Source organism: Papilio machaon, chromosome 4 (genome assembly GCF_912999745.1).
Source record: "Papilio machaon chromosome 4, ilPapMach1.1, whole genome shotgun sequence".
In the NCBI taxonomy this organism is placed as follows: Eukaryota; Metazoa; Arthropoda; class Insecta; order Lepidoptera; family Papilionidae; genus Papilio; species Papilio machaon.
Window position 1 is genome coordinate 348419 of NC_059989.1, and position 20460 is coordinate 368878.

At 37.1% G+C, this 20460-nt stretch overlaps 1 protein-coding gene across 1 annotated transcript in view; it reads left to right on the forward strand.

Annotated features, from left to right (window-relative positions):
* Window positions 1–20460, forward strand: part of LOC106718974 — a 47565-nt gene that overhangs the window by 25612 nt on the left and 1493 nt on the right. The window contains exons 4-10 of the mRNA XM_045686756.1: window positions 1554–1604; window positions 6573–6679; window positions 6845–7084; window positions 7254–7406; window positions 19235–19378; window positions 19839–19998; window positions 20079–20240. Coding sequence (XP_045542712.1) covers window positions 1554–1604; window positions 6573–6679; window positions 6845–7084; window positions 7254–7406; window positions 19235–19378; window positions 19839–19998; window positions 20079–20240 — 1017 coding nt within the window. The remainder of the gene's footprint in view (window positions 1–1553; window positions 1605–6572; window positions 6680–6844; window positions 7085–7253; window positions 7407–19234; window positions 19379–19838; window positions 19999–20078; window positions 20241–20460) is intronic.

Genomic DNA, 20460 nt, shown 5'->3' on the forward strand with positions numbered 1-20460 from the left:
GTAACAATAATACTAACAATACTAATATTTTTGCATACAACAGTTTGAGACTACTAACCAAACTAACAATTATTATTATTTCTTTTCTTTTCCGTCATAAATTTAAGTAAAATTAGCATAGTAGATAAGTATTTAAACATTGTTAGTAAAGGCACCTGTAAATGTGTAAATAATACAATTCACATTATATCTTGTTATAAGGGAAATAAAGCTATCTTTATCTTTTATTCCTTTACTCACATCACTTATTGACATATGCATTCAAGTGTTTACTATACAACTAAATTAAGAAATATGTTTAGATTAGTAATCTCTTCACAACTTTTATACTCAAATATTTGTAGTATTTAACCAGATTTTTATTTTATTTTTGGATTTTATTTTGAAACTAATTTCTATAACGTGATCAAAGTTAGTTTCACTAACTTTTGATAAACCAAATATGATGTAATTGGACAAGTATATGTTTTACAAACTATGGACATAGTTATTTCCTTTTATTTCAAACTGTCCAATGCGACCGCGGTTCGCCTTAATTATAGAATAATAGAACAAAATGAAGCAATTTTCTCGCCCAAATGAACCATTTAACGAGCGTATAACGAGGATTACAATCGGTCCATGTCGATTATTTGTGACGAAAAACCGACGAAACGCAGTCAGTGGTGCGAGCGCGGTCTGCAGCGGCGCTGCTAGCTGATACGTCACAAAGCAACGCCGCACTAAATTAAGTTTCACACGAGAGCAGAACCATTGCTGTTGTTTAAACGCGTCAATCAACGTAGTCAACATCAGCAGTACTGCACTGCTTCACTGTTCTGTCCTTGTGTGAAACTAGCATAATGTCATAATAGGACCCCTGCAACGAGAAACTGTTAAATAGAACTGGACGCTACGCTACTTTTGTATTTTTTCCGGCATTTACAAGCTAGTTAGTTAACAAACCTTTCTAAAAATATATCAGGAACAGTACTTATATTTAGTTCTTGAGCCTGTGTTATATCTTTGTCTGCCGTTCACTGAACTTCAATCAGATATGTGGTCTCCAAATCTGTACGTTGCCAAAGGAATCTCGTACGCGTGTCAGTTACTTCTTTGGCAGTCATGCACGTGTTTAAATGTATTTAATTATGTATTATTAAGAAATGAAAACATAAGAAACGGTTATTTGTCGAAAATTGACGTCCACGTAATGAGCGTACCAACAAAAAGTACACATAATTATACATGTGGATTCAGTGGAATTAAAAAAAAGAAAATGTGTCTGGTAGGTATTGAATGTAACTGTATAGCTTGATTTTTCTTTACGGAATCGAAATCAGGACTATATTTTACTCTATCTGTTACAGACTTCTTACATAATTTTTCAACACTTTGATTCCATAAAACAAATCAAACATTTACATATGCAGCTGTTAACACACAAGAACAATCTGAGCATACAACACAACACATAGGCGATACACGACGCAGTCTTGTAGAAGCGGCAGCGACTGTTGCCTCTGGTCTAATTACCATACGCTCAGAAAGAATAATATTCTCCTTTGTTGCAGCAAACCTTGGAGACGGGCGGGGTCGTCGACCTTGACACTCTGGAGGCGAAGGTCGGTGAACTAGCACCCACAGCCTAACATATCTTCCTTATACTATTTACTTACTATTAAAAAACTTATTAACTCTTTAATATTTTCGCACATCAAAACATAACATACAACAAAAAAAAGTATTTTTATCGTAAGTAACTTGGTGGTAAGAAATGTTTACAAGCAGTCCTTCTTCGGTCAAAGTAATCAATAAAGAGTCATGTTATAACATAAACTAGCGTTTGATAGTCGAGACTAGTTATGCTATAAAATATAGCAACGAATAACTAATTTGTGAGCAACTGACAACATTTTATTAAACGTTGATAAAGCGGTTTATTAACCGTACACTATTCTAAGAGAACATATCGCGGTAAATATGGAAAACTTGAAAATGGCAACACTGTCGTTGGAGGGTTCATTTAGATTTATTTACAAACTCTATTAATAATTTTATACAATCATAAACGTAATAAAAATATTTTTATTTTACGTCTGTAACAACAAGGTCCCTAGTAATAATCCTGACTAAAGACTACTGAATTATATTGATTTATACTAAATTAAATTGTTTCTATACTCATTTCTCAATTCCAATAAACTGTTACCCAAAGATGTACGGTTCTTTTAAAGTATATTGGAAAAAAAATCTCTATTAAAATATATTTGTTAGCAATAAAATAGGCAATTGTTAGCTACGGAACCTTTACAAGAGCTCACTTATAAATATAAATTTCATACAACTTCACATTTTCTCATACAGCACAGTACCTATGTATGGCTGCGTATGCAAATCTGTCTGTTGATAATCAAACGAGATATAAAAACATAGTTAGGTATTGAAATCATTTACAAGTATTACAATTTTTACTACTTCATCTGTTAGTGCAATAACCTCTAGTTGTTTCACTTCAAAGATCGCCGTCCGAGTATTTTATATGCTAGAAATAAGATTACATATTATTTTTACATAATACGAACATTAAAAGTATATTAAAGGAAATCACAAAATAATTATAACTCTACTTTGATCTAACTTCTTGTGAAACTTTGTGCTCGATATGTAACCTATACATGTACATTTTATATTAGTTGTTGGTTTTTTTTTGCTTAGGAATAAACAACAATATATAAGTTATGTATTCTCTTTATGGTCATAGTGAAATTTGAAATATTCTTGAAAGTATAATTTATTATCGATAAATAATTTGCATCAAGCTTCAATGTACTATTAACCATATAAAATATCTTTTACAATCATTTAGAGTTAATTAGAGTTAATAATATTCGTAATTTCATCTTACAAGTAATAATTAGGACAATAAATTAAACAAGAATAATTGTATGCACGTGTAGTAGTTATTAAAGTAAATATTAAAGAGTTATTGTATTTTACCTGATGGTCTTAAATGTATGGTTTTTGTTTGATTAATTTTAGTGTAACCTCTAATTAGTCTATTTCGTAATACAATAAAGAAAACAATAGTACATAATGAATAGTATAGTAGAACGAGTGTAGTAAAAATGTGGTTAGATTGAAATTCACATGAATTTATGTAATCCGTTGTTTTCTTTAAGAACAAGATTTACAGCAACAAAAACAAACGCGGCGTCTTCTAAGTTGCTTTATCTGGACTTGTGTAGGTTTTTTCTCGTATATTTCAGAGGTCCTTGATCGTAGAACATCAACTAAGTGTTTAACTTAAGCATTAAGCGAAGCTAACAAGAATAACTTACAAGGAACTACTTTTTTATGACTGTAGTATAAACCAATTTAATAATAAAAAAAGTATTTCTGGTATAAAAGCCTTATTTTTGTTCAATACTACTATTAAAAGGTTGGAATTTGTATAAGAACTAAATGGTAGTCGAATAACTAATTTTGAATTCAAAATTTAAATTGTGTCAATTTCGGATGCTACTAAGTTATATAATTTCGTACGTTTTAATGTCGTATGTGAGTTAAGTGCGGTGAAGTGACGGCGTCACCTTGCGCGAGCGCTGCCGAGCGGAACGAAGCGTGGCGGCAGGAAGCGACGCTAACGATCGCCCAGGCCCACGCGCTGGCCCACGATCATTGAGCAGTGAACTAGACAGCTGGGTGTAGATTGTGGCGCACTCTGGCGTAATCTAGATGAATCCAGAGATGTGGTACCATTAAATTTCATATGACTTAGCATTCAAATATGATAGCCGATTGGAAAGTTTTTCCGAAACATTTATGTAAACATGTGTCTTAGATAAAAAAAATTATCATAAAACTTACAGCAGTTACCGTTAAAAGTTATCTTGATCAGTTAATATGAGCGGAAATTAATCTATGTACCACAAAAGACACAAACTTCAAAAGATAAATCTTCTGAGCCACACTAAAGATCTGTAAAGTCGGTGGTCAGTTGAGGGCTACCGTTTGAGAGTACTCACAAACCGTGCAGCGGTCAGGTCGTAAAACAGCCGTCACTGCGCATGTGCAGTGCCTCCACACCCCATCATTACGTAACGTAAGTAATATAATACTTACTAGCGCCTACGCCTGAAGCAGTAAATGCTCTGAAATGATTTCGATATGTTTAGTTATAGGTGGAGATGGATATTGCTTGACAGTAGGTAGATGGCTAGTTTGATGCAGATTTATTACAATTAAATATAAGGTAGTGAAATTGCCAAATATCGCATTATTTAGAGACTATTACAAGTTAGCTTTGTTGTTTATATTTGGCAATACTCTATTACGATTTAATACTGTATATTTAATACGGATTTAATAGCGATATAAACAATGTAAAACACTAAAAAATAGCATTAAATCTCGGTCACTTTAACTCCGGAGACACATTTGAGCATTATTTAATAAGTTCGTTCTCTCTGTAACGACTTAATGTGTGGAATGAAGGAGAGATGTAGAGATAGCTGTGAATTAATTGAACATACATCAAGCTTACGTCAGATGCGCCGCGATAGGGGCCGCAACACCGACCGGCCGGCCAGGGATGTCCAACCGGTCGGACTCACGGCTCGTAAAAATAACGGTTTCTAAAATAAATCTATTGTTACGTGAAACTGACATTTAAATGTTAATATATCATGAGGTAGTATTAATATAATCCGTTGCATAAAATTATCCCTCGGCAACAATATTCACTAGTTAAGCTGTATATGGTTTTATAACGATCTTATTACAAACCCTTACAAAGGGCTTGAAAGTCGGGAATAAAATTAAATTCAAATAAACAATTTATGTATAAATAAATTTGGAATAAAATTTAAATTATAAGATGTGTTCTCTGATCAATGAAACATGTTTTAACTTTCACGTTTAAATTTTTTATTAGAATTACAGTCAAAATCTGTTATAACGACATCGAGGGGACTACTCATATTGAGTCGTAAAAACCGATAGTTGTAACAACCGGTGACAGGTATTAATAGGAAAGATATGTATGAAATTAAACCGCATTTTGTTTACTTCAATACAAACGTATAATATAAAAGAACAATATCATTTTTCCATCATTTTTGTATGCATCTAGTGTCATTGCGTTTTATTACGTAGCGATTATTAAAAATTTTTGCATAGCAGTGTAATAGGTGACGCTGAACGCTAGTTGAAAAACAGTAGAAAATAGGAATGAAACAGAAAACATTGAAATCAATGTGAAAACAGCAAATCTACTGTTAAAACAGTAGGGTTGGTAACACTGGACTTAAGAGATATGACGAAGCGGGCCTTGAGGCTACGGCGTGCATGTGCTTTGTTTCTAAGAATTACAAAAGACCCTAAACTTTGTTTACTTTTACGATAATAGCCATTGACTATTATACTGTGCCAGATGTGGATACTGTTACCTATTCAAATTGTTTACAATACAGCTGAGCCGGTCGTTCTACAGATATCATTCTCCGAAAAAATTAACCAAATGTGGTCGCTTAATGCGGTATGTCGTAGTAAACAATGTCGTAAAAACCAATGTTTTCGATAAAGCGGTCATATAACATTCAGCCAGGACCTTTGATTTTGGTCAATTTAACCGGTATGTTGTTCTAAACGATGTCGCCATAAACGGTTTTGACTGTATTTCGTTTCTCGCAGCCCTGGCTGTAACCGTACTAGACTAGGGCTACTATTATCAGCAATTTATCACGAATAATAGACACCCAGCGACATCTAGCGACAAGCGGCGTTAACAATTACCAAGATAAAGTAATAAATTCCCTCTTACTTATTACCTACTATATAGTTAACACACAATATTACGGTAAATTATAAAAAATCCCCTCAATGCGTTGCTACGAAACAATTCCTCATTAAGATAAGCCGATAAGATAATTCCGATTCAAGCCCATTATTTTTTAACAGAGTATCTAAAATTGAACATTATGTAGAACTTTGTAGTGTATTTTGAATTTTGTATTAGATTTTGATATTTTCGTGTGTGTAAAGATGATTGATTTGATCAGTAGAAAGTACAGTCAGTAAAAATCACTATTTTTTATTACTGCGTATTTTTTTCCGACACGAGGCTTTATCGATTGTCATAAATATTTATCGAAGATCAAGTGACAGTGCTTTTACGAAGGTGTATTGATGTGGGCAGCGCGCGGTAGTGAATGTTGTTATTACACAAATGACCGCTCGTTTAACTCTACAACATTAAACGTTTTCTAATAATTAATAACATAATAACAGACAATTTCGCTGTTGAGAGCACTGTACCGCGCATGCCATTACATTTCATTTCATTCATCTGCCTGCTATCTTGTTATTACGAATTGAAATTCTCTACAAACACAATACACCGTAGTCACACATGTACATAATTATTTTAACATCTGTAACCTGTAATGCATGTCATTTGTTCAAAAAGTTGTAAGAGATAATTAATTAACATACGTGTCAATTGTCAAATTGTTATCATCAACGACTTCTTTTTGGCTAATTCTTTAGCTGTAATTTGAATGATTAATGGCTGATAAGTACGTTTTGTAAAGATGGCGAGCATCGAGGTGTCGCTGGCGGGGTGCGGGCGGCGAGGAGGCGCGCGTGAGCTGGACGCCCTGCGCGCCGCGCTGCTGGATAAAGACACTCTCATACAGAAGTAAGACATGCAACACTTACTGTACGTACCTGATTTACGACAAAACACGAATTTTAATACTTAAATTACACAAGATTACGCTGACGCAAAATTTAAATTTATTAGGACATTCTTTAGCAACTCCATAAAGTTTTTACTGACAAGTATTTATTTGAATCCAACTAGCCTTAAAAAGCAACTAAGCGCGTCGCTCAGCGCAGCGCGGCTGGCGGCGCAGGCGCCGTCGCCGGCGGGTCCGCGAGGTACGCGGATGTCGCGGGGTGGTCGCGAGGAGCCGGCTGCGCTGTCGGCAGAAGAGAGGCGCGCGCTGGAGGACCGCGCCACCGCGCTCAACGCCGACCTGCAGACGCGCCGCGACAACATACAAGAGCTTAGGAAACGGCTCGAGCACACACATGTCACTGAGTAAGGAATTTTAATAAAGAAAGACAGAAAATTGGAAAAAAACAGTTACCAGTGTTAGAGACAAGTAGAAATAGGTTCATTGGCTACAGATTAGTTTTGAGAGTAGTAACAACTGACGTTGACTGCTGTACTGTTGTGACGGTGTGACATGAGTGGTTGTGTGTGTCAGGAGCATCGACTCGCGTATCGAGCAAGCAGAGCTGCAGTATCGGCTGGGGCGTGAGGAGCTAGAGCTGCTGTCGCTGGGCGAGCAGGCGCGCGCGCTCGCGCTGCTCATAGAGCACGCCAGCGCCGCCGCACGCCAAGACAATACACTATACAGGTACAACATCCCACCAGATATTTCCCTAGTAGGTATTCATTTCGTAAGAATACAATGTTTTAGTGTTGAAATTATAAAAAGTAAAACATCGTAATTAACTGAAAGCTAAAAATTTACAAAATAGACGTTTTCAATTAGAACTAACATTGAATAATTTCACAAACTAGCGGTATCTGAGCGATCAGCAGAAACAATTACACTCTAATCTGTTGTCTGGACGCACGGATCCATTGAAACTCATCCGATAAACATCGTGTGAAGACATGGCCGCCATGGAAACCGGGCCGTTACGAGGGTTGCCAAACGCTACATAAAATAACCACAAAGAAAACCTTTCCACCTCAATGGTCTTCGTCCCATTTTTATCCTTTATCTCGGCTGAAGGAACGTATTCAAAATTATTTTTACTATTTGTTCCCTCGATAGCAGTGATCCTATAACATTTAGTGGTCCGCTTCTTGTACCATACCAATATTATGTGGCTCAGAATTTCTAGGTTGTCTAATGTTAACGGTATCCCTAGTAAAGTTTGATAAGAATCTTAACATAGTGTGAACGGGGCGGAGTGGCGATGCTGCGCAGATGCAGCGATAGAGCACAACAAATCGCCCGTTCTGACGTGTGTTACGACAGCGGCCATTGTTGTGTGACGGAGGCGGGATTAGACTTTCTACGGCGGATTATCGATGGGAAGCATCTTACCGAATACAAGCCAATCTGTCGATAGAAAGCACTTCGGATAAACTACTCGAATCTTAATTATCGAGACAATGAAATCGATGCTCCGGAAAAAAGTTATTTTGAATAGAGTTTCTATCGTCACACTATTGTTATATCGAAAGTGCTTGCATCTGAAAATCGTATCAAATAAATCTGAAAATACTTACCTTAAAAACTTTTGCCTTTAAATACAACAATGGAAACACTATTCTTAAACTAAATTGTGTTCTCTCCTTAGCCATACACTCGGAGGACATTAAATTAGATTAGCATAGTAATAAAACGGTAGAACATCTCTGTTAAACCGCATATCCGGCCTCATAACATTTGCTAAATGTGTTCTCTAATGAAGATTGGTGTACATTACGCGCCGGATACGACAAGGCAGCCATGCACTCCGCCGCAGCGGTCGCTGGAGCACTCCCACGCTAACACGTCGAGAAAATTTTCTGTCATCAGTAATCACTTAATCACTTTTAAGCTTATGAGCCATAAAATACCACTGCTTCATTTCTATTAAAATGAATGTTTAAATTTTTTTTCATAGAAAAAATCGTAATAGGTGTTACAAATTAAAAAAATACATAATAAGAAATCGTATCAGCAAAATTACAACATTTTATGGGGCCAGTTACTGAAATACTTGACGTCGACGCTTTGAACATGGAGTCGGGTGACGAAGGGTTTTGGCAAATGATGAGTGAGTTGCGTCGGAACTCGGAACGTTAACGTTGCCTACCCATGTTACATCAGTGCGCTAATGAGATGTGGAAAACTCTCAAGAAATCTTAAACACCAAGTATCAACATTCGTAACATTAATTAAATTTATCACAGTTCTGATAAACATAATCATAAAATTTTCTGCAATTCTAAAAAACTTTTACAATAAAATTGAAAACAATAAGTATTGCAATAATTTTTATCAATTAACTTCAAATCAAGATAAATGTGTGGGAAATATATTGCATTGTGTCGACAGACTGTGATTTAAAAAGAGTAAAAATCCGTCAGTGAAAGTGTGATTTGTGAAGTCATTAAGGCGGGTCGCGAACCTCGCGGCTCAGCGGTTACAATGCTACTTTTACTACGCGGTCTAGCTTTCAAAACTCAACTAGAAGTGTAGTTATAATTTTAATATGCTTAAGTATCTTTTCGAAAGAACTTTGAACTTTTAAATAGTTTTTAAAAATGACTAAGCGAACTGCCGAAAAACTTGTTGTTGAAGAATCAGCCAAGAATCAAAATACAGGATAAAAATTCCAAGCAAATAGTAAAATATACGCCAATTTTCAAATATAAAATGTATTTGTGCTTACATTAAACCATTATTTTAGTTGTAATTGATACCTGAAGTATCGGCAGCTACTTTACTAGAGTTACCTTAAATATACACCTTGAATAAAGAAAACATTATTTGAATATTACAATACACTGTAAAATCAACTTTAAACTCTGACGAATAAGATTTAAATACCAACGTATAGCGTCTGTTCCTTAAGAAGGCGAGTAGCTCGTGCGCAAGCGCAGCTTTACCTCTTGTGACGCTCGTATGGATAAATCAATAGGTACTATGTCTGGGTTCGACTGCAAATCGTTTATAAATAATGCATCTACCGTATACCTTTAACTGAAGATGAATGTGGCCGGTGCGGTAAAACCTTCTTTTAAAATAACCTACAATGTTTCATATATTTATTCTCGTCATTTTTATAGCTCTTGAATTTAAAGCAAAAATAACATTTAGATTCCGATATAACAAACATAACAGTAGCGCATCAAGACTTAGAATTAAGAAACTTTTACATCAAATAAAATACGTCTCTCCTCTATTAATACGAGACATATTTACACCATGAACGTAATGTACCAATGAATTTAAGTATAGTTAACAATAATTACTCGCCATTGTAGCGTCGCGCCGGCAACTAGCGAGCGCAGTGACTATGACATAGGTTCACAGGAACCATTTGCATGAATTTTGCACACCCACGCCCACATCGCCCCCTACATCTGTAATATTTATAACTACGTGTAGGTTGTAGCAAGTATTCTATTATTTATGTATTGACTACTTACTAGCAATTTAGCAATCCAATACATTCAAACACCTACTGACAAGTACATCGTTGATTATACTTTGGTTAAAAAAGCTTTACTGTACATATAAAAATATGTATGTGTATAAAAGAATGAAAGAAATAAAAAACATTTATTGACACACAAAAATTATAAAACATAAAACACACACAAGGCACAAACTTGGTACAATAGGGTGTCAAAAGGAAGCTCAGCGAAGCAGAGACAGACTAAACTGTCCCTGCGCTAGTTTTAACTGGCCCCTTAACAAATACTAACGTAAAACGTAACTAATACTTATTAAGTTTTATGACTAACGATTGTAGTCGTTAATTTATTGGTTCTGATTCTGACACTATGCCATTATATCGTTATATTTACTCGTTTAAATAAACGCACAGTTTCGACACTAGACGCTTGATTTCACTTTCATCGTATGTGAGAAAATTGCAAAGATCTTCACAATGTTTAGAACTCAACAACCGAACGCTAGTTTACATAAACTCTAAATGCATACAAATATTTTTTATTATTAAGTAGAAGGATTTCTTAACAACAAAGTGTATCCAGTGGTGGTTATGCAAAAATGCAAGTACTTATCCTGTAGAAATAAACAACAATGGCAAAAGGCGCCATAAAATCGCAGGCCGTTAGTGATGACTCCGCGACCTTTCGTGCCTTAGGTAACCACGATACTGTTGGATTCCTTGATGTTAATGTGACTTTTGACTATAATTAAATCTTGCATAAAATTATATTTATTTATTTATCTAGTGAGTGGTTTATTTTAAATATACCATGAGTAAGATTGAAGATTTTTCATATTAATTTGTTGTTGAAAAAATTGGACAATCGATGAAACCTGCTAGTTTCACAGCTATGAATAAAGGCGACCCGAATTTATTTTGACACGAACGCCATAAGACATTCCGTCTTATGACCAAAAAAGGTATTAATTATTTAGTCCAGCAGATATGACCTGAATTACGCAAGATGTTACACTCGCATTTTAAATAACTGTAAGAAACTGTTCTGAAATTAAACTTCTTAGATTACAAATTGCAAATTAAATTAATTTATTAGGTCTAATTTGTGTAAGCCAATTCCATCTACCGAGCTACGTTTTGCACAATTTGTGATAAATATTGTATGTGTTTTAGTGGATTTTACCTTTTTGACGTGACTAATTCTTGGTAGTGCTGATATAATACACATACAGTCAAAACCGTTTATAGCGACATCGTTTAGAACAACATACCGGTTAAATTGACCAAAATCAAAGGTCCTGGCTGAATGTTATATACATATCTTTCCTATTAATACCTGTGTAAAAATTCAATGTGACGGAGTAGTTGGTTATTGAGAAAATATAAAACTTCAGATGCGGTGTGTACGCCTTTAATCGAGCAAGTTACAGAATGAACTTCTGTTCACGTCTTAACAAACTGTATCACTTTAATTATTGTACAACGATTACACTTGCTTGCCTAGATGGCGTTGTCTGATTTAAATGCGTGGTATGGTTACGTTTTTGTATTGTCAATAAGTGATTTTGATTAATTTGTAATAAATGTCTTCGTTCTGAGTACATATGGTTTTATTCATTAATACATTGGTGTGTTAAAAGTGCTGTGTTGTGCTGTGAACAAATATTCTCGACCCTGAAGGCATAGACATAAGGTCCATCGATCCGGATGTTATTTCCGAACTGAGCGGGGATAGCGGTCTACAGCGACGGAGCTGTACGGCAACGAAGCCGTGCTGAGCGACGAGCGGGTCGGCTGTGCTGAGCCGAACGGACTGCGGTCGGCGGAACGGATCGGAGCAAGTAAGAGAAGTTATTAATAGTGTTCAAAGTGCACGTAAAAGTTAAATAACATGGAGGCGCAGTTAAGATTATTGGAAGACATTAAATGTCGTATTCATAAGGGACTTATTAATTTCAAAAAGTCTCCAAAAGAGAGGGTAAATCAAGCATATGTAGAATCTCGATTGGAAATTTTGGATAAACAATTCGAAGATTTCACAAGAAAACATGAAGATCTTTTAATGAAATACACTGAAGCGGATTTAAACTCAACAAGTTATATCAAAAATGACGTGTTTGAAACGGTCACGGATATTTTTATAACTTATAAGGTAGAATTAAAAAATGCTTTATCTATTAGTTTACAGTCATGTAATAAAAGTGAGGCTTCACCAGATAACGATACGAAAACAAAATCGATTGCTAAATTACCTAAAATAGCCATTCCCATTTTTAGCGGTAAATACCAAGAGTGGTCAACATTTAGGGATTTGTTTTTGTCATTAATTGATGGTAATGAAACTCTTGATGATGTACAACGACTACACTATTTAAGATCTCAGTTGTCAGGTGAAGCCGCACAGCTCATAAAGCACATTCCTATCACGCATGCAAACTATAAAAAATGTTGGTCTCTATTAAATAGCCGATACAACAATAAAAGGTTCTTGGCGAATTGTATTCTCAAGCGTCTACTGAACCAAAAACAAATGACCATTGAGTCATCTATAAATCTCAAGCAACTTTTAGACACTACAACCGATTGCTTACATGAGTTATCAAATCTAGGGGTACAAGTAGACGCTTGGGATATTATTGTTATTTATTTGATAGGTTCCAAGTTGGACGTTGAGACTAGGAAGCAGTGGGAACTCCAGGTTAGTCAATCTTGCGATGAACTTCCTAGCTTCAAAACTTTTCGGGACTTCTTGGAAAAACGTTTTCGAGCTCTTGAATTTTTAGAACCACAGAGTAGCAAGTCAAGTAGCAGTACTAAATCATTGCATGTAGTTTCAAAAATATCCTGTCCACTTTGTTCTGAAGAGCATCTCTTGTGTCGTTGTAAAAGGTTTATTCAGGAAACAGTCGATCAGCGTCGCCAGATAGCTAAAAATCACGGTTTGTGTTTTAATTGCCTTCGCTCAAGTCACTTGAATATTAATTGTCGGATGAATATTAAATGTAAAACTTGTAACAGGAAGCATCACACTCTTTTGCACAAAAAATTCGATCCTAGTGCGGAGGCGGACTCTTCCGCACCCCTCACCAGTGCTAATAAGGAACCACCACAGAACGAGTCCAAGGCTGAACCTCATATTTCAACCCATTTCGCGAAAAATGTACATAGTCAGGTTTTATTAGCTACCGCCGTTGTTAAAGCTAGGTCGAGAAATGGGTATTCTCAAGTTTTGAGAGCCTTATTAGACCAAGGCTCTCAAGCTTCCTTTATAACAGAATCTGCAGTTCAGTTATTGAAGTTAAAAAAAATAGCCGTTAAAACTACTATTTCAGGATTGGGGGGAGGTCATAGCGACCTGACTTCAAAATACATGGTTCAAGTTAACATTCAATCTTTAATTGATCCTAACTTTAATTTTCAAATAAAAGCTTATGTGCTGAGTAGGGTAACTTCTATTTTACCAGAAAGGAAGTTTACATTGGTGGATTGGCCAGAACTTCATAATGTTGAGTTGGCTGATCCAAATTTCAATAAGCCCAGCAAAATTGATATTTTGCTAGGTTCAGAAGCCTATACTAAAATTTTAAAAGAAGGCTTAATTAAGGACCCTAGAGGTAAAACAATGGCTCAAGATACTTACCTTGGTTGGATAGTGTCTGGAGAAGTTGAGGATGAAGGGCAGTCGCATCATAAGTTAACTATTAGCATGCATGCAAAGGTCGAAACGGATCAAATCCTAAAAAGATTTTGGGAGTTAGAGGCAGAGCCAACAAACTCTGAATCATCAATACTTAGTCCGGAAGAACAAGCATGCGAAGATTACTTCGCTGCCACAACGCGCAGGGATGAAAATGGACGCTACATTGTAAAGCTGCCATTTCGGTCAAGTAAGACTCCCTGTAACACAAAGGAAATAGCATTAAAAAGGTTGTATAGTCTTGAACGGAAGCTATCTAAAAATAGTGAGCTTAAATCCCAATATACATCAGTAATTAATGATTATTTATCACAAGGTCATATGGAAGAAATTACCAATGAAATAGAAAAGAATAAAATTGGCGCTGTTTACTTACCGCATCATGGTGTAATCCGCGAAAATAAGTCGACCACAAAATTAAGGGTGGTATTTGACGCATCAGCTAAAGGATCCGATGGTGTTTCTTTGAACGACACTTTAATGGTTGGACCACCTTTACAAGCTGACTTACGCCATACTGTTATGCGATGGCGACTACACCCTATATGTCTAGTAGCCGATATCATAAAAATGTATCGGCAAGTGAAGGTGGCTGGTGATCACGTAGACTATCAAAGGATTTTATGGCGAGAAGACGTTCATTCTAACGTAAAGGAATATAGGCTTTTGAGAGTTACATTTGGAATATCTAGCGCACCTTACCTGGCAGTGAAGGCATTGCAGCAAACTGCTTGCGATGAAGGCGAATCATATCCATATGCTGCTAGTAGAATCATGACAGACTTTTATATGGATGATCTCATGACGGGTTGCCAGACTGAAGAAGAAGCTGTAAAAATCTATCACGAATTTAATGAGCTTTTAAATAAAACCGGTTTCACCTTACAGAAATGGACAAGTAACCGAGAAGAACTACTTAAACAAATAGAACTGGATACTGGAAGAAATCTAGAAATTAAGGAAGATGAAACTACAAGAATTTTAGGACTTACCTGGAACCGTAATTCTGATGAATTCCATTACACTGTAAACTTACCTTTTTCAACACCGTCGTCATCGGCACCTGAAACTAAAAGAAGTGTCATATCAGAGATTTCACGTTTATATGACCCATTAGGTTGGATCGCACCATGTATAATTACCGCAAAGATCTTCATCCAAAAACTGTGGATCAGTGGTTTAGATTGGGATGACGAACTATCTGCAGAGCTTCTAGCTGAATGGCAGTTTTACCGTTGCGAGTTACAAAAACTCAATGAATTTAGGATTCCGCGATGGCTGCAAAGAAAAAACAATGATCAAACAGTAGAATTACATGGTTTCTCTGATGCATCAAGTGTGGCGTACGCCGCGGTTGTTTACATGAGAGTTATCGATAGTGAAGGCCAAATAAACTGCAATCTGGTAACTGCAAAAACAAAGGTGGCTCCCATAAAACAGGTTTCAATTCCAAGACTGGAGTTATGTGGAGCAGTTTTAGTTACCAAATTACTGTTAGAAGTAGCTCGAGTTTTGAATGTTCAAAAAACAGACTTACATGCATGGACGGATTCAACAGTCGTGCTAGCATGGTTGAGCGATCATCCGAGTCGGTGGAAAACCTTCGTTGCAAATCGGACATCTGAAATCCTTACTGCCCTCGACTCCACTCAATGGCATTATGTGGACACAAAAAATAATCCCGCAGATATTGCTTCGAGGGGAACAACACCCACATCTCTATTAAATGATTCGCTTTGGAAACACGGACCCCCGTGGTTGGTAGCTGACACCATAGCATATTGCAGACCTAAAGCTATAATGACCAAACTGGAACAGAGATCTGTTAAGGTTCATGCGGCAGAGGTAACCGACAATTCGATCGAATTGATATGGTCCAGATTTTCATCTTTCCGTAAGTTAACCAGGTCGTTAGCCTATTGCAGACGATTTTTGAATTTAAAGGTGGCTAAAGCATTACGGACACAGTTACCGCCTTACCTAACAGCTTCTGAAATCGCAGATACTATCCATCGCTGTCTCATGCTCTGTCAAATAGTGTGGTTTGAGACAGAAATAGAAGCAATACGAGCTGGTAAAAACGTTAGCAAAAACAGCGGTTTGATTTCTTTGAATCCTTATTTGGATGATAGGGGCCTCATGAGAGTGGGAGGAAGAATCCAAAATTCTCAGTTAGATGACAATATGAAGCACCCTATCATTGTTCCTTATCAGTCTCATTTGACGAAACTGCTCATATCGGACGCTCATCAACGCGTACTGCACGGCGGTCCACAATTGACATTAAATTTCCTTCGGTCAAAATATTGGATTGTGCGAGGTAAGCAGTTGATTAAAACTCATATCCACAACTGTGTACCATGTATTCGTCATGCAGCTGTAACAAGAAATCATCTGATGGGGCAGTTGCCGTCATGCAGGGTGACACCTAGTAAACCTTTTCTTCATTTGGGCGTCGATTATGCGGGTCCAATTCAAATGAGAACAGCTAAGGGTCGCGGCCATAAGTCCTACAAAGGATATATATGTCTTTTTGTTTGCATGGCAACTCGTGCTGTGCACATCGAAGCGGTCTCTGATTTGACATCTGAAGGCTTCCTATCAGCCTTTAAACGTTTTGTCGCCAGACGTGGTCACTGCAGTCATCTTTACAGTGACAACGGCACCAACTTCGTTGGAGCTTCAAAGGAGCTTAAGGCAATGTTTCACAATGAATGTGCTTCTCTTCCTCGAGAAATAGCAGCTTTATTGGCCAATAATGGAACAGAATGGCATTTCATCCCGCCTCACTCTCCTAACTTCGGAGGTATGTGGGAAGCTGGGATAAAAAGTACAAAACATCACCTTAGACGAGTTCTTGGTGATTCTACTTTGACTTTCGAGGAATTGAGTACAGTTTTGTCACAAATTGAGGCATGTCTGAACTCAAGACCTCTGTCACAGAATAGTGCCAACTCGACAGATCCAAACCCTTTGACACCAGGACATTTCTTGGTCGGTCAGCCACTGGTGATAGCACCAGACTATAACTATGAGCATACGACAGTGAGTAGCTTGAGACGTTGGCAATTGACACAAAGAATGATTCAGGCTTTTTGGAAACGTTGGTCTCAGGAGTATTTAACTATGTTTTTTCAACGACATAAGTGGGCTAAACGTATCCGCGATCCAAAGGTTGGGGATATTGTGTTGGTAAAAGAAGACAATTTACCCCCTGCCAAATGGTTATATGGGAGAGTAATTGAAGTACATCCTGGTAAAGATAATTTAGTTCGCGTAGTTACCCTGCAATGTAAGGATTCCCGAGTCAAACGTCCAACTTCGAAATTGTGTATCTTGCCTGTTAATGATGAATGATTAGCAGAATTATTAGTTAGTTAGTTGTTAATTAGTTGATTAGTAGTAGAATATGTAACTTGATTTTTTCTTAACTCTTTCACTCAATACTTTAAGGTAGAAGTTTCTGAATTGTTATTTTTTTGTTCTTATTTTTTTTACTTTATATACAGTCCACTGCGATAGTAATTACAATTAGAATTTATTTTGTTAGTATATTTAAATTTTTAGAAAATGTTTTGATCTATGAATATTGTCATCTCCGATCACCTAGGATTATAGTAATAAATATATTGTTAGAAATGTCATGGTGGGCGGTTTGAAAGGACTCGGTCCTTGGTGGGCGGAATGTTCACGTCTTAACAAACTGTATCACTTTAATTATTGTACAACGATTACACTTGCTTGCCTAGATGGCGTTGTCTGATTTAAATGCGTGGTATGGTTACGTTTTTGTATTGTCAATAAGTGATTTTGATTAATTTGTAATAAATGTCTTCGTTCTGAGTACATGTGGTTTTATTCATTAATACATTGGTGTGTTAAAAGTGCTGTGTTGTGCTGTGAACAAATATTCTCGACCCTGAAGGCATAGACAACTTCATTACATACGAAAAATCACAAAAATGCAAGGGTAATGTCGGTGGATGCAACTTCACGTCATCGCTTATTGGTTAATTGATTTAATGTACATTGCTATTAATAATTGTAAGGCGTATTGGCGCGAACACCTGTCACCGGTTGTTACAACTATCGGTTTTTACGACTCAATATGAGTAGTCCCTTCGATGTCGTTATAACAGATTTTGACTGTATTTATGTAATCATAATCTCAAGACTACACTTTGTAACTGTAACGAATTACTTTTCCCAGGAATTCTACTTATTAAATAACTAGCTGTCGCCAGCAACTCCGTCCGCGCGGAATTTTAAAAAAACTTAATAACTATGTGTTCTTCCAGACTATGTTCTACATCTGTGCCGAATTTCATCAAGATCCGTTAAGCCGTACCAGAGATACCTTCAAACAAATATCCATTCGCATTTAAAATATTAGTAAGATTTCAGTATAATATTAAAGAGCCAACTGATAGTTCAACCGATAATTGCTTAGAACGATTTAAGTAACAGCTTTTTTTGTATACAGTGTAATCAAAAACTTTTAAATTTATAAAAATAAAATTTAGTTGTCTGCAGGTCAAGAATCAATATTAATAGGGCGCACGACGCTTAGCCACCGCGCGGTCACTGCTCTTGCGGCATGACTCGCGACTCGCGACGCTCCATAACACACAGCACAACACGCTCTCGACACACGGACCTATTAGACCTACAAGTCTAGTTACTATCCTTAGACATATTTAAAATTACTAATAACCCAATTGATCATATTAGTTGCCTTTTATATTTCAAAGTATAAATTAGAACTCTTATAATCTGGTGGCAGAAGAAGGCCAAACATTAATGAACGTAACTTGAACCCTATGTACACTAAAACTCTTAAATCTTGGCTAAAAATCTGTACAATTGCGTTTGCACAACTTTGTTAACGTACTGTATAAACTCACGTTTTTAAGCCATTTAGTTTAATGAAAAAAATAGGCATGTTATTAAACACTATTGTACGTAGGAGACACTGAATGATAGACTTTATTGATAAGTCACACACGAACTACTAATGAGACTCATTTAATTACAAGCAATAAAACAAGACATTAAAAGCAGTAACTGACTGACTTAATTTTACTTTGTTCTGATCCAAGTTTGACAGCAAATAAACCTATAATATGGCCAAAAATCGTGGCCTGTAAAGCCAAGACATGTTGGTACATTTTATTGTTCCCGTCTCCAGTCATACATACGTTCATTCTTCATCTGCATTTGTCTTACTCATTTCGTTTCCTATTCGGATTATAAATGAATATTAGAAACTCACCTTTAACTACTTAATTTAATTGTTCCAAATTGTTGTCATTTAGCTAAATATCAATGAATTATGTTGTGTTTCAGTGTGGTGGAGGAGTGTGGCGGCCGGGCCTTGCTGGTGTGCGCGGAAGAGGGCGCGGGGAGCGCGAGATGGGGAGTAGAGGCGCGCGGAGCGGGGCTGGCTGTGCACTGGGCCGAGGAGCACTCGCCACTCAGACCGGGAGATAGGTGCGATATTATGAAGACCTTAAGAATACTGTAACATTTTAAATAGATTCGAACAGCACTAACTACAAATAACTTGCTTCTTCTTGTAACGTTAAAAATAAAGCAAGAACCCGGAACAGAAGCGCAGGTAATAAAATTGGCGATGTCGGCCGCGATAAAGCAGTACGTGGCGCAGGTGACCCCTCGTGACCCGGCGTCGGCGCCGGCGTGCTGCCCTGTACGGCTAACAGAACAGATAGCGCCCCTCCGCCTCGTTAGCTGCAACCTGAGGGGTCACGATGTAAACAAGTTAACAAGCTACGAATAAGATACCTTAAGAAGTAATTTAAATGGTCACTATATTCGTTAGTCCACGATTCGTGAAACCTGAACAGAGTGGAAATTAACACGCTATGATAATCACTCATATGCATACGATATCGTTACCACTTGATAAAATATTGTTTTATATTTTATGCAGGTTAATAGAGGTGAACGGCACCTCGATGGTTAGCTGCAGTAGTGAGGATGAGCTACAGCGCGCGCTTGCCGCCGCCCGACCCGCGCGCTTAGTGCTGCTGCGCGACCAACGTCCCACACACCCCCCACACAGTTCGCAGCCAACCAACACATTCACACATGTCAGTACTTCTCATTTTACCTTACTGATTTTATATTTTTATATGGAGTCGTCTTTAAATCGTTTCTTACAAAATTAAAGAGCGAAGCGGCGGCACTGCGGTCGGAGCTGGGCGCGCTGCGGGCGGCGGCGGAGCAGGCGGAGCGCGCCAAAGAGGGCCTTCGCGCCGATAACACACGCCTCACGCACCGCATCTCCTACCTCGAGGACCAGGTCGCCGAGCTGCTCGCCAGGCACGCGCAGGTACGCTCACGAATTCTCATTTTTATAAATCAATTCATCAAATAATATCTGAAAGGCACACATTGACACATCCACACACATACAATATACCACGTTCACAAATATTTAGAAATATAAGATTATCCCATTTTAATCTTATATATAAAATTCTCGTGCCACAATGTAAGTTACCATACTCCTCCGATTTATCTTGATAAATTTTTATGAAATTTCATACCCC